Raw genomic sequence first — 13,217 nt, 5'->3', positions numbered from 1 at the left:
AATCCCAGTTCTATTGTTTGAATAACTCCACTGTGCTAAGATCACTATAATGCAGGAAAGGCTTGAAGTCTTTGGATCTCCAAAATGCTTTATTATTTACCATATGTTGTTTCAAAATTACATTATTACTTCTTAAAGAACAACTGCAGATCTGTAATTTAAAGATATTGGTAAAAATGTACAGAAACATAATTTCTTTTAAGTAGTTGGCGGTAGAAAATGATCAACTTAACAAAATTTGAGTAATCTATTGACAGAAACTTAAACTGTTTATTCATTTCTAGCTCTCCAACAATTGAAACATTTCTTTTAATAGAGGTTAATATGTTTGGCAACAATAACTTTGCAAAAAACAAAAATCAGTAATAGAAGGATAATAAATGATTTTTTTCCCTAGGATCATTGAATGTTTTTAGCAATAGAAAGATAAATTTCCGTTACACTTTATAGTGGATTTCTCACTGAAGCAGTTTACAGTGTCACTTAAATTTCAAATCTGAATAATGACTGTTGAAAAAATAGTCATGTATTAATTGTTCAACTGTACTAATCACCCTAGTATATATATTTATAGTATAATCCAAAGAACCATTATCCATGTACAGTAAAGCAGAGAATTGGATACCAGGAATTTTGTGTCTCATATGAAACCAAAGATATACTGTATGCATCATTCTAATATCATATAGTAACCATAAAGTCAAATAGAATCAGTAAACAACAAAGTTATTATACATCAATAGTTACATATGAAGTAGTTCTAATTTTCTTTGTAAGGCAAAAAGCATGACGAGTGGATAAGCTTTAAAGCTGTATCTTTATGCAATTGTACTTTGAGATAAATGCATTGGCAAGATGTTGATTGTTACCTCCTGTCGAACTTGACACTGGATTAGTGCAAGGATGGCCCTTCGAAACCTACAAGAGGGAGAAATGTTTTAAGTGTCTGATAAAAAAAGATCAGCAGAAGATCCAGGCAACATAGGAGGAAATATTTTGCCTAATCTCTAATTCTTTACTACCATAGGATCATTGTCAAGTTCTGATACCTGTACATTTGCTGCTCCTTATTCTCATGCTTCTTTCTCTGGACTTAATCCATGCTAACTTCTGGAGCAGTGGCAAGTACTTTGTTCCCTTGCTTTTATCACAGATAGTTTGCTTGAAAATGCAGGCAGAAAAGGGAGAGAAGCAGTAGGCCACTGGCTTGGCAGATGGACAACAATGGCAATTCCTGGAACTTTATTATAAATGTGTAATCCTCACCATCAACAAAGAACACTTAAAATGTGTGATTTTCATGGTCAACTAATTTGCTGAAAGGTTTTTATTAACACATTTTAATGATTTGCTTGAAATGTTATATTAATCACAAGCTCGGTGTACATAGTGTATGGTGCTGGAGGAAATGGAATGGTAAGTTGTGAGATAAATGGGAAATTATAATCAATACACTATTACAATCAACAATAAAATTCCATTTTAATACCATATAGTCACAAAGAAGTCCTTTTCCACTACAGACTTTCTAACCACAGTGGCTTCCTTATCTTTGAAAATATTGCATTCTGCATAAAACTCATGTCTCCCTCCTCCATCCATGCCCACCCCATCCTGCAATAGAACCACTTACTTTTTATTTGCGATCACATAAATACAGGGATTATAAAAGGTAGATGACTTTGCAAATAGTGGGGCTATGATTGCCATGGTAGGGGGAATTTTCTTTGGGTCTCCAAATGCAGACCATAAACACACAACAGAATATGGAGACCAAGCCAGCAGAAACATCAAAATCATAACAACAGACATCTGTAAACAAAAACAAAAAATGTAATTCTTTAATATTTTTGTTAAGGCTGTCTTAAATATCTATTTGGTTTCTTCCTCAAACTTGTATTCTGCCTAGTCATTCTTTTTTCTACATCTTCCAGATATACTGTATTATAGCAATGCTAATAGAAAGCAGAAGTTATAATCTGTGCTGATTAAGAATATATGTTGTAGAGAATTGCCATATGGCTCATATCGCAGTCTGCAGGCAACCTCGGGTTATACAAGCTTTGACTTAAGTAATTCCAGTGTTATCCAAGGACACACAAAAAATACAGCCATTAATTTGCTCTTATTGCTACTCAGTCCTGTAGCCAAGTCCATTCTTTTTCTCTTCCCAAGTATCATACCTGGACAACTGCCATACCCTGCCTGGCCCTGAGTTGTTTCTCCACGCAAGTGTGGGGAAAATAAACTTTCAATCCCTTCTTCCAATTTTTCCTCTGTCCAAGCAAATATCTTTTTAAGTATAAAATTTAGTGTTAACTTCCACAATTTTAATTCCTTACAATCTATACATAAAACTTTCTAAATGCCCTGCTCTGGAGCCTATGTTTTATGTTTAAATTGTATTGCTCAATGTTTCTTATCTGAGACTTTAAACTAAATGCCAATTCGTTTAAACCTGATCCCCTTCACTGAGTTGATTGATTAGTTGACTGGTTGATTTAGCCACCCTTCTCACTATCCAAAGTGACTTCGGGTGGCTGTATTGTATGCTGGTTTCACAATAGATTGTAAACCAGAACTCAACAAACTGAAGCTCAAGTAGCTCGGTAATTTGGTATTGCCTCAATATCTTTGGGATTTTTTTTTTCACTTGCATCGTTATGCATCTCACCTATATTATTTACTAACACCTGATTTCCACACATGTGACTGATTACAGACATTAAACTCAAATATTTTCATAACAATCTTTTGCAAATGAACACAGTGAGAAAATATTATAGGCATATTTAGTATCTATTTAGCAGCACCCGCTCTTTGGAATATCTTACCCTGTAAGACAGGGGTGTCAAACTCAATTTCATTGAGAACTGGATCAGGGTTATGTTTGACTTGGGGGACTGGGGTGGGTGTGGCCAAGGTGGGCATGGCCAACTTAACGTCACTCATGTTGGGGTGCCTGTGGTGGCCCAAGCACTCTGCCAGCAAAAATGGGCTCCTGAGCTCCGTTTTTAACCGTGACGGCCTCCTGCAGCCTTCTGCCAGTGAAAATGGAGTTGGGGGTGTTGCATGTGGGCCCCCACAGGCTCTGTTTTTGCTGGCAGAGGGCTGCAGGGGGCCACCATGGCCAAAAACAGAGCCCTGGAAGGTTGTGCATGGCCCTCCAGAGCTCCATTTTCACTGGCTTAATCACCAAGAGCCGGTCCTTCGCTGTTTCCAGGGCAGTTGTTTTGAGCCATCTTTTTGTTTTCATATTGATGTTGTGTTCTTTTACATTATTTATTTAATTGTTCTATCATTTTATTTCTATTCTGTTTACACTCTTTTCATTTCTTCCATTTTATTGTTGTAAGCTGCCTGGAGTAGCCCCATGGAGAGATAGGTGGCAAATAAATTTAACAAATAAATAATAAAGAAATTTAAATTACTATTAATAAAGTTTTCAGTTATTGAATATGCTAAGTCTAGTAGACTCAGGTTACCCTTTTAATCTAAAGCCTGGTTTTCTCTCCCTAATACATACATACATACAACCTACATACATACATACATACATACATACATATGCATGTGTTTGGTGTAAACATAACAGTGCTACATATAAACATTGTACGTCTCATGTAAGCCACATCACAAACAGACATTAAAGAAAAGTAGGGTGATGTGAAGAATTTACAATATAAAGAAGGTACCAGATAGAAAAGCATAGGAGAGTGAAGTGTAAATGATCTCCATGGAGATTTCTTTTTCCATTTCTTACCTAAAGCAATATTGAGTATTTTTGTTTGAGAGGGGAGGGGGGGAGGGGGGGAAAAGGAGGGAGGGAGGGAGAGAACATGATGTACATTTTAAGCCAACCTGCTTATTTTTCTTGGCATCATACACAGAATAATTCTGAAAGAGAAAAAGGGTATTCTCACATCATGACCTTACCTTTGTAACATCAACTTGATCTGACCAATCTACTTCAATGCTTTCTAGATAAGTGTTCCTGGCATATCGCTTCAAAGTTTGAGAGATATTGTAGTAACAGTAAAACATGATGGATAAGGGGACGACAAAATTCACAGCAATTACTGACATAGTGTAAGAAACAAAGGATCTGAAAGTGAAAAAAACCAAACAGATAACTGAAAAACTTTTCTTTATTGATAGTATTGACACAATTACCTGAATATATTCTAAAATTATGTGGAACTTAAATAGCTGAATTGGTTGATAGTTGATATTCTAAACCTAGCTATTTGTTGGAGTGGTTTAGGCAGTAATCTAGAACTCATTCTGTACAAATTCTAACATTGGGCTTCCTCTCAGGTAAATATAGGCAAGATTCAGAAGTGTCCAATCCTAGCCACAATGACCAAAATAATGAAGTATGCATTGTGAGATCATAATGCAAGCTCTACCATTTTGTACTTATATCACTTGACACTACCCATTTGCCCCTGCTAAGCCTACATCCATGTCTAACACAACTGTCTTTGAAAGCAAGGTCTACCCAAAATTTCACACCTGTTAAGGACCCTATGCTTCTTTAAATTGCTTCTGCTTATCCATTGGCCCTATCCATTAAGCCTTGAAAATACTTAGATATATTTTGTTGGCCTTTGTTTCCAGCCTATGTAAATATTCTTTTCTTCGAGACATAAATGAAAACAGTAATACTAAAATAAGTACAACAGTGTCATTAATTATTCACCAGAAAACAATAAATGGACCCAGATTCAATGGTGTCCTGGATGCATCAGATTTAAACAATGTGGACAAAATTTTCTCCCTTAGTGATTTGTAAGACAGTTGTTCCCTTCCAAACTATTCAATGCTTGTTCAAATTTTTAGGACTTTAAGGCTTTGGTGAGATCCTAACAGTGCAAAATTATCATCATGAACGTTGTACTTCACCATAAAAAGAACATACGTGTCATTTTCTCTCCAGTTTATGGTACAGGTTGCTCCAGTTGGATCTGGAGCATAGCTTGCCCATCCTATCACAGGCATAGAGGCCCAAAAGACTGCATTGGTCCAGGCAGCAAAAATTAGGGCAACATAGTTGTGAGTAGTTAGTCTGTTACCTGTTGGCAAACCAAAACATCACCTCTAATTATTCTTTCCTATCATTTGTACCATTCTATTCAAAAGCAAAGAATACAAAAGTTGCAATGAAAATTTTATTAATACACAAATCAAATGTAATAATTATTGAAATATTAAATTCATGTTCATATCTATACAATATCTAAACAGCTAACTTCCCTCATTGAAAATTGCATATTTTTTGTGTTATAAAGATGATATGGTATGATATAATATGATATACTGTATGTTCATACGCACACATTTACAAACATTGATGAAAAAATTGACAAAGTTGCTGAGAACGTTCTCCTAACAATAACCTGAAAGAATCTTTTTTCAACTTGGTGCCTCCAGATAGTTTAAATTAAAAACAAAATAATCATACCCATTTGTTAACTTGATGTTAGAGTAGTTGCAGCCCATCAAGTCTAGAGATAACAAAAAAAAATAAACAAAGGTTTTCCTAACTCATAACTGTGCCTTCAATACTAAATTAATGTATTTTCATTATGCTATACTTAATAAATAATCGCTGGATAATCTTCCAACTCAACATTGACTAGACTAGGAGGTAAGTTTAGCAAATTTGTTTCATCATATGCCTAAATTAAGTATAAAAAGGGGACATCAGAACAAAACAATCAAGTTTAAATATCTTGAGCTTTACAGTCTAATTCCAGTCTATCATAAACTACAGATGCCTAATTTTTTTGATGCATTTGACCTATTCATAATAGGAACACTCACAATATGGCTGCAATGGTTACACTTTGCTTAGTATTTACAAAATCTATATTTATGAAAAATGAAATGGATAAATATATTCCCAGCTAATTTCTGCCATTTACACGACAGATCTTCTTCAACCTTTATTTCTTGCTGAAAAGATGATCTCACTTCCAAACAGTTGGCTGCCATCATGCATCATTTTAATCATCTAAAATGCCCAAAGATTATGGTGCTTGGCTTCTTAATGGTGTGAAGCATGTTATCAGAGCTTCCCTTGATAAAAGAATTTAGATCAGGTGCTTCAGGGATCTTGACAATTCAGTATTGAGATATTTTCAGGCACTTGGTATTTACAGAACCAGATTCCCAGGTCTATTTTTACTCTATAAAACTGGCTAATGCGATCTCAATTCTGTATTTGTTTTCCTTCTAACACTTCCAATTTGGTATACACACTGACTTTTTGCTGTCTTCAGTCATTCACAAATTAAGAGTGTAGACGGTTAAGAAATAGGAAATATAAATTTTTTTAAAAATAACCTTAATATCCCTCAATTGAAATCAGAGGTAAGTTTTGTTATGTAATCCTCCAAAGTACAAGAGCAAAATTAATGAAGCATACTTTTACAAGAGCAATTTTTTTTTTACATGTTTTGTTTCCACAATTCTTTCTGTTATCTACAAGCAACAGATAATAGGAAAAGAAGAATTGGAAGAACTGAAGACCTGGTTCGGCCAGTGGGCCCGAAGAACCCAGAATGGGATTGAGCCCATTAAATGGCTCATGTGATCTGCTGTCGCTGGGGTGGGGGGTGATTTTATTATTATATTAATTTATTATGATTTTATTATATTAATTTATTATTTTATTGTTATGCTAATTTATTTGATTTTTTTAAAATTATTTATGGTTTTAAATGTGGTTTTTATATTTTGTAAACTGCCTTGAGTCGCCATGGCCAAATAGGCAGCAATATAAATTTATTAAATAAATAAACAAACATAACTAGACAAAAAAAACCATTCTGAAAAAAGTCATGGGAAACCATTTCAATATTATTATCAAAAATTTATATGAAATTCAGCAAGAGTCAAACTCAATATGAAGGAAATTTGTACTTTACTACAAAACTGAGCAACTCTGTATGCAAAATTTGAATAATATAGAGTTCAAAATGTGGGATTTGCCACGAAACAAATCACCAAAATCTACATATACTGAACAACAGTATGCCTTTATTTCAGAATACTGAGCATCATACCTATTTGAGGCTTGCAGATGGTCAAATAACGATCTATGGCAACAACAGTAAGCAAACCAATGCTTGCCATTCCAAAGAAGATATTTAAAGCAGCATAAATCTAGAATTAAAGAAAGAATACATGATTTAAAATGTTTTAAAATAATATTGGTTGTTTTCAAAGGTCTGAAATTAGGCTTTTCTTTTACTATTAGCAGTAGCACTTAGACATATATACTGCTTTACAGGGCTTTACAGTAAGCCCTTTCTAAGTGGTCTACAGAGTCAGCATATTGCCCCCAACAATCTCGGTCCTCATTTTACCCTCTTTGGAAAGATGAAAGGCTGAGTCAATTTTGAGTCTAGTGAGATTCGAACTGCGAAATTGGAGGCAGCCGGCAGTCAGCAGAAATAGCCTCCAGGGCTGCATTCTAACTACTGTGACACTGTGGCTCTTATCAATGAAACATTGTCTCTTCTACACAGATATCTACATGAAGATCCATTTGTTTAATGTCCCATTATAATTTTCAGCTAATTAGTAAAGCCAAGCTTAACACAGAGCTATTCTACTTACTTATTTTATTATTTCATGAAATTTGGAGGCTGACCATGGAAGAGTAAAAATAGAAAATAACAAAAATATTTTTTTAAAAAGAAAATTTCATGTATCTGGATAAACACATTTCTAATAATAGAAGTTATAGCAAATAAAGCTCTCCAAGAGACCCAGCTATCCCAAAGCCTGGGAAAACAGCCACCTTTTAAAGGTTTCCAGAACATCCTCAGGATAAAAGCCAAACTCATCGATAATGGATATTTTTCCAGAGGTATGTGCCATCATAGAAGGCACACTTTCTGGATCCTGATAGATAGCACTACTTAACCAACTGGGCCCAAAATACATCAGCTATGCCTGATCTTACAGGATAGACAAAAACCATGGGAGGTAGGCAGTCCCTCAGACAACCTGACCCTATACTATGAAGGACTCTATAGATGATAATAATCAGCATCTGGAATTTCAAATGAGAGCTGGCAGCCAGTGTAATCTTTATAGAACATGTCACGTTAGCATACTGAAGCATGCCCAAAATTGCTGTGGTTGCTAGATTTAGGATGTGATGTAGCTTCCAAATGGTGTCCATGGGCTGTCCGAGTAGAACACATTGCAATAGTCCAACTGTGAGTGACCATTAGAAGAACCTCACAATCTACAAATGGGCAGAATTGGTAAACCAGATGTAGCTGGGCAAAGATCTTGTGAGCCAAAGCTGCCACCCACTCAAGCAGGATCTGGAAGTCCAAGGTGATACACACCTTGTCTGTCAGTTTTGAGGTAGAGTACAATCTCATTTAAGACTAATGATAGTTTTAAGATTGCGAGAGGGGAGGCAAAAGCCCACAACTAGTTGGCAGGATAGAATCTGAGTTTGTTTCTCCGTCCAGATCCACAGAACTTCCAGACAGGATTTCCTGTTCCTTGGATAGCCTAAGAGAACATGTAGAGCTCAGTTTTCCTAGCTCTTATTGTCAACAGTACTTCAGAAGAGGCCTTTCCTATAATCTAAGCCCAAATCCTTTTAACAGGAGCTACTGGGTTTGCGTTCATGACCACTGGAATACAAATCACATATTGTATTCTGCCTTTAAGTCATGCTGTTTCTTCATGAGATTATCGCAATCAACTATCCCTAGTAAATTTCAAGGAAGAACAAGAAGCAAGACTTTTTATTGTGCTACTCAAGACAGCCATCTACTGACAAATGTGATACATTTTATATCCTAATTTGCACAGTCATTTTACTAGGCTACTAGAAAGGTAGTTTGGGTAGATTTTTGAAAGTGAAATAGTAACAAATTTATAACATATGAAAAAATAAGATAACTTCCTGAAACTTGGAGTGTGTGTTGGGAATGTAACTTCAAGAGTTTCCAACCAGAAATATCTCTGGGAAAAGCATGGTAGAAATAGAGCTGATAACAATGATTTTTTTTTAATTTAATAATTCTATATTCCTAGTTCAAGACTTTTTTAATTTAATGAAAGTAGATCCAGTATATTAATTTACTCCTTCTAAAGCAGGAGACGGTTGTGATCGAAGTTACATAGTTACTCCATCTAGTTTTTTTTTAATTTGATATTTCCCGTTAGTCAGTTCTTTTAAGAGGAGATGCCAAGATTTAACAGTCAGGTGGTATGCAAGGTGCTTGCTGTGTTATATTAACAAACAACCCTCTCTTCCCAGAAGATGAAATACTATCTGCTCCTATATGTATATCCCTCAAAAAAAAAATCCCAACCATTCAAATAAATTAATATAAGTTATAATTAATAATATGATTTGTCAGTCCGCCTAAATAATCCTTTTTATGAAAAGATTTTGTCTTTTTACTTTATGGACCAAGAAATATATTTTCAACAATTTAATCTATTTGGATTTGCTGGTCTTTTGGTAATGATTTCCTTCTAGCACCAAAACTCACAGATATTTAGTAGTAGTTCTCAGAAATGTGTTTTCACCATAAATGCACTAGTAGAAAGAGATGTGTTATTCAACTCTTTGTGCTAAAAAGAACTTGTAGAAACATTTAACAGTCTGTTTTGTTATCTGTTTCTGAACACTGATTTGAACAGGGCTACATACAATATGTGTAATATAATCCTTTATTTTAATACTCAAGTACCTGGCAACCCAGGTAGCCAAATTTCCAGCTTCCATGCAGATCTGAAGCCGCAGACATTGGATACCCAATACTACTCACTCCAATATCCGTAAAAGCCAGGTGAATAATAATAGTATTGCTTGGTGTTCGAAGTTCCTTAAATTTAACGAAGATGCTTAAAACAACAATATTACTGAGAAGACTTATGACTCCTGTCAAAAGATAAAAAATGGAGAGTAAACTTTAGAAATTTTAGTCTTCATAGACCTAATCTGAGTTTCATACTACAGTATTTACAAAGAGACTAAGCTCATCATCAGATCATCATCATCCTTTTAAAAACCTTATTAAGAATGAGTTTTGTGGCAGGTTGGCATAATAGCAATAGCACTTAGACTTATATACTGCTTCACCGTGCTTTACAACCATCTCAAATGTTTTACAGAAGGAGACTGTGAGTTTTAGTCCCTTCTTAGGCACAAAGCCAGCTGAGTGACCTCCCTTCAACCGTAGGAAGAAGGCAATGGCAAACCATTCCTGAAAAACCTTGCCAGGAAGACTGCAGGACCTAATCCAGGTAGTCACCAGGAGTCAAAACTGACTCATAGTTACCAATAATTAAAAACAGGCTGAATTCACACACAATACTAAACTCATAATGCATCCATAGGGCAATTTATTTGGCTTTTACTTGGCAATGTTTCATGAACCCAACAATTATTATTTGTAATTGTAATTGATGTTTTATCATATGTGAACCAATCCAGTTAGATTATATCACATCATGCTTGAGCAGGTACAAAGTTAATTAGGTATTTCATCACCAGCTCCATTTAGATCAGGAGTGCGTACCCAGACCATGGGGTGCTTAAATCTGGCCCATGGAGCCGGCCTGGAAATATCAAAGGATCGGCCTGAGGTGCCTCTGGTGGCTAAAATGCCCCTTCCCCACACCTCGTTTTCACCCTCCATGGCCTCCTGCAGCACTCTGATGGCCAAAAATAACCCGAAAACAGCCCCAAAAATGATCCCAAAACTGCCCAGAAATGGGCCACGTGGCACCTTTTCAGCCAGCAGAGTGCTGCAGGAGGTATCCATCCCACTCACCCACCCCCCACTCACCCCCAGCCTATGGAGGAGAACTACAATGCTGATCTGGCCCTCAAAGAAATCCAATTTGATACCCCTGATTTAGAGAGTAAAAATCTATAGAAAATACCGAACATAATTTATGGGCAGAAATCCATTACACACTTGCTAGGGAATTCTAGAAGTTGAAATCCACAGTTCTTAAAATTGCTCAAGTTGAGAACCACTAGACAATATAATACCTAAGTGTTTATATTCTATGATCTCATTATGGAAATAAAAAAACAAGTTATTGTTCATGAATACATTACTACTGATTAGTTCCTTAATACAAATGTTACTGATATCATCTCAAAGGACAGGACAGAATTCCGTTTCTACCACCATCACATCACAAAACCACAATATGGGAGAATACAATACGAATCAGACAGGATGTATTTTATGGGTTCACACTGTACAGTGCATCATAAACTAACCTAAAATATTTATAGTCTAAATTTATAATCTAAAATATGATAGTCTATGAAACAATCAGTTCTGCAAATGCAGCTAATGATTAAGATACATTTTGACAGGAGGAATGGAAGGGAATTAGATACCAAGACTGAAAGCCAACAATCTTTCTATTTATTCTTTGAATTTGTTTCTCTGAGGGAGAAAAAGCTCCCATCCTCAACATTTTATTAATCCCAAACATACATAGCATTTCCTTCTTTTACATGTTGGCTTCATTTGATATATTTAATTTAGTGGCGTATTAGGTTGGTCTACACATGCAAGTTCCAGTGAACTCAACTATGCCAACATCTAGCTAACTGGATTTAAAATTAGAAGTCAGGAAGGTGCTCTACAAAGTGTCAAATATTATCTTATTTACAGGGAATAGCATAAAGGCAGGGGAATTCCAGCCTTTTGTTCAGAGTTGCCATGCATGCGAGCTTAGTTCTTTTGCATGCAAAACAGGTTTTTCCATCACTGAAGTACTACTCTGCCCAGATTTTAAGTGACTATAGAAGACTTATAAAGATTAGCATATGAAGAACTTTGGATTTGAAAGCAAGAAAATATCTTCAGACTGTATTAGGGAGCAAAAGTAGAAGTTGTCTGGAATGCCTTAAAGCGGGGGTCCCCACCCCCAGTCCGTGGCATATCAGAAACTAGGCCGCACAGACAAGCAAAGACTCAACCACGGTGTACAGCCAGCACACAAAACCACGCCCCACCTCCAGTCAGCAGATAAATCTCTCTCCACGGAACCAGTCCCTGATGGCCTGAAGTTTGGTGGGTGGGAAGCTGCTGCCTTAAAGCAATTCTATCCTGAAAAAAAATACTTGGTTTAAAAAGCTGCACATAGAGGCTATTTGCATATCCCTGGGTATTCTGAAGTACCTTTTGCCTTCAAATCCAAAGAATAGCAATCCCTTTTCACATTTCTTTGCTTATGTTTAATTAAAGCTGAAAAAAATTAAGTGATAATTTTTTTTATTAAGGTGCCTCAGTATTTTATTAATCAAATGCATTCCCTGTTCATACCTGCTGCGATCAAGTATGCTGCGATAATGTTGTGTTCCTTCTGTGAAAAGGCTGATGGAAACTCACTAGTACTTTCCACAGTCATAGTAGGATAATTCCAAAAATGTGGCAGAGCAAAGAAAACAGGGAAGAACTCTGAAAGAAAGGAAGAAACTTTTGCAATCCTTTTAAGATGAATGGTGATCTTCTAAAAATTCTTACGAATGTCCTACTCTCTTGAAAGGCTCCCAACAGGATTCTGATTAAAGAAAGCAAAGGGGCTTACATTCCTAGCCTTTGGAAGGGAAAAGCTTGTTAAGTCAAACAAAGAACACTACAGAGCTGCTTTTTATTTTCAGTAAGATTTTTGTGTCTTGTGGTAAGAGATTTACTAATTCTACAAAACCCAGATTTTGAACTGCAGTCTTTAGCATTTTATTAACATAATACTTCCAGCACTTTTAATAGCAAGTCATGAAGCAAAATAAACTCAGTTGCTATAAAAAAATGATTTTTTTTCTGTTTGCAAGGAACAGATTGCAAATGCACACTGCAAACTGGAAGTCTACCTTGAAATATTTCTAACACATCTGCTATCAACTGGCTTACATAAATTTGGATTATGAATCAAACATGGTTCTTATTGACTTTGATTGTACTCATGCAACATGCTAAACCAGTGATGGTGAACTTGTGACAAGCGTTTCAAAGGTGACATGACATGTAGGTGACATACCAACATTCACCAATACCCAACACCTATTCTCAAAATCACACCCCATTTTCCACATGATTTTTGGATGTTGCAGAGGTTGTGTGAAAATGGTGTGCTCTCAAGAGGTTTCTGGAAGTCACACAAGAATGGCTGTGTGCTTTTGGGCAGTTTTCAGAAGTTGT

The 13,217-nt window shown here is 35.8% G+C and overlaps 1 protein-coding gene across 1 annotated transcript; it reads right to left on the bottom strand.

Annotated features, from left to right (window-relative positions):
• Positions 1-67: 67 nt before the first annotated feature.
• Positions 68-12,629, bottom strand: RRH (retinal pigment epithelium-derived rhodopsin homolog). The gene is made up of 7 exons (XM_026698217.2): positions 12,342-12,629; positions 9,738-9,928; positions 7,071-7,170; positions 4,922-5,075; positions 3,937-4,105; positions 1,634-1,812; positions 68-918 (listed from the first exon to the last, which is right to left on the bottom strand). The coding sequence occupies exons 1-7, from the start codon at positions 12,424-12,426 to the stop codon at positions 819-821; spliced, it is 978 nt and encodes a 325-aa protein (XP_026554002.1). The 5' UTR covers positions 12,427-12,629; the 3' UTR covers positions 68-818.
• Positions 12,630-13,217: the final 588 nt, after the last annotated feature.

This window comes from Pseudonaja textilis, chromosome 6 (genome assembly GCF_049901715.1).
Source record: "Pseudonaja textilis isolate UNSWEBS1 chromosome 6, rPseTex1.2, whole genome shotgun sequence".
Classification (NCBI taxonomy): domain Eukaryota; kingdom Metazoa; phylum Chordata; class Lepidosauria; order Squamata; family Elapidae; genus Pseudonaja; species Pseudonaja textilis.
This window is presented reverse-complemented; position numbering and strand designations above follow the sequence as displayed.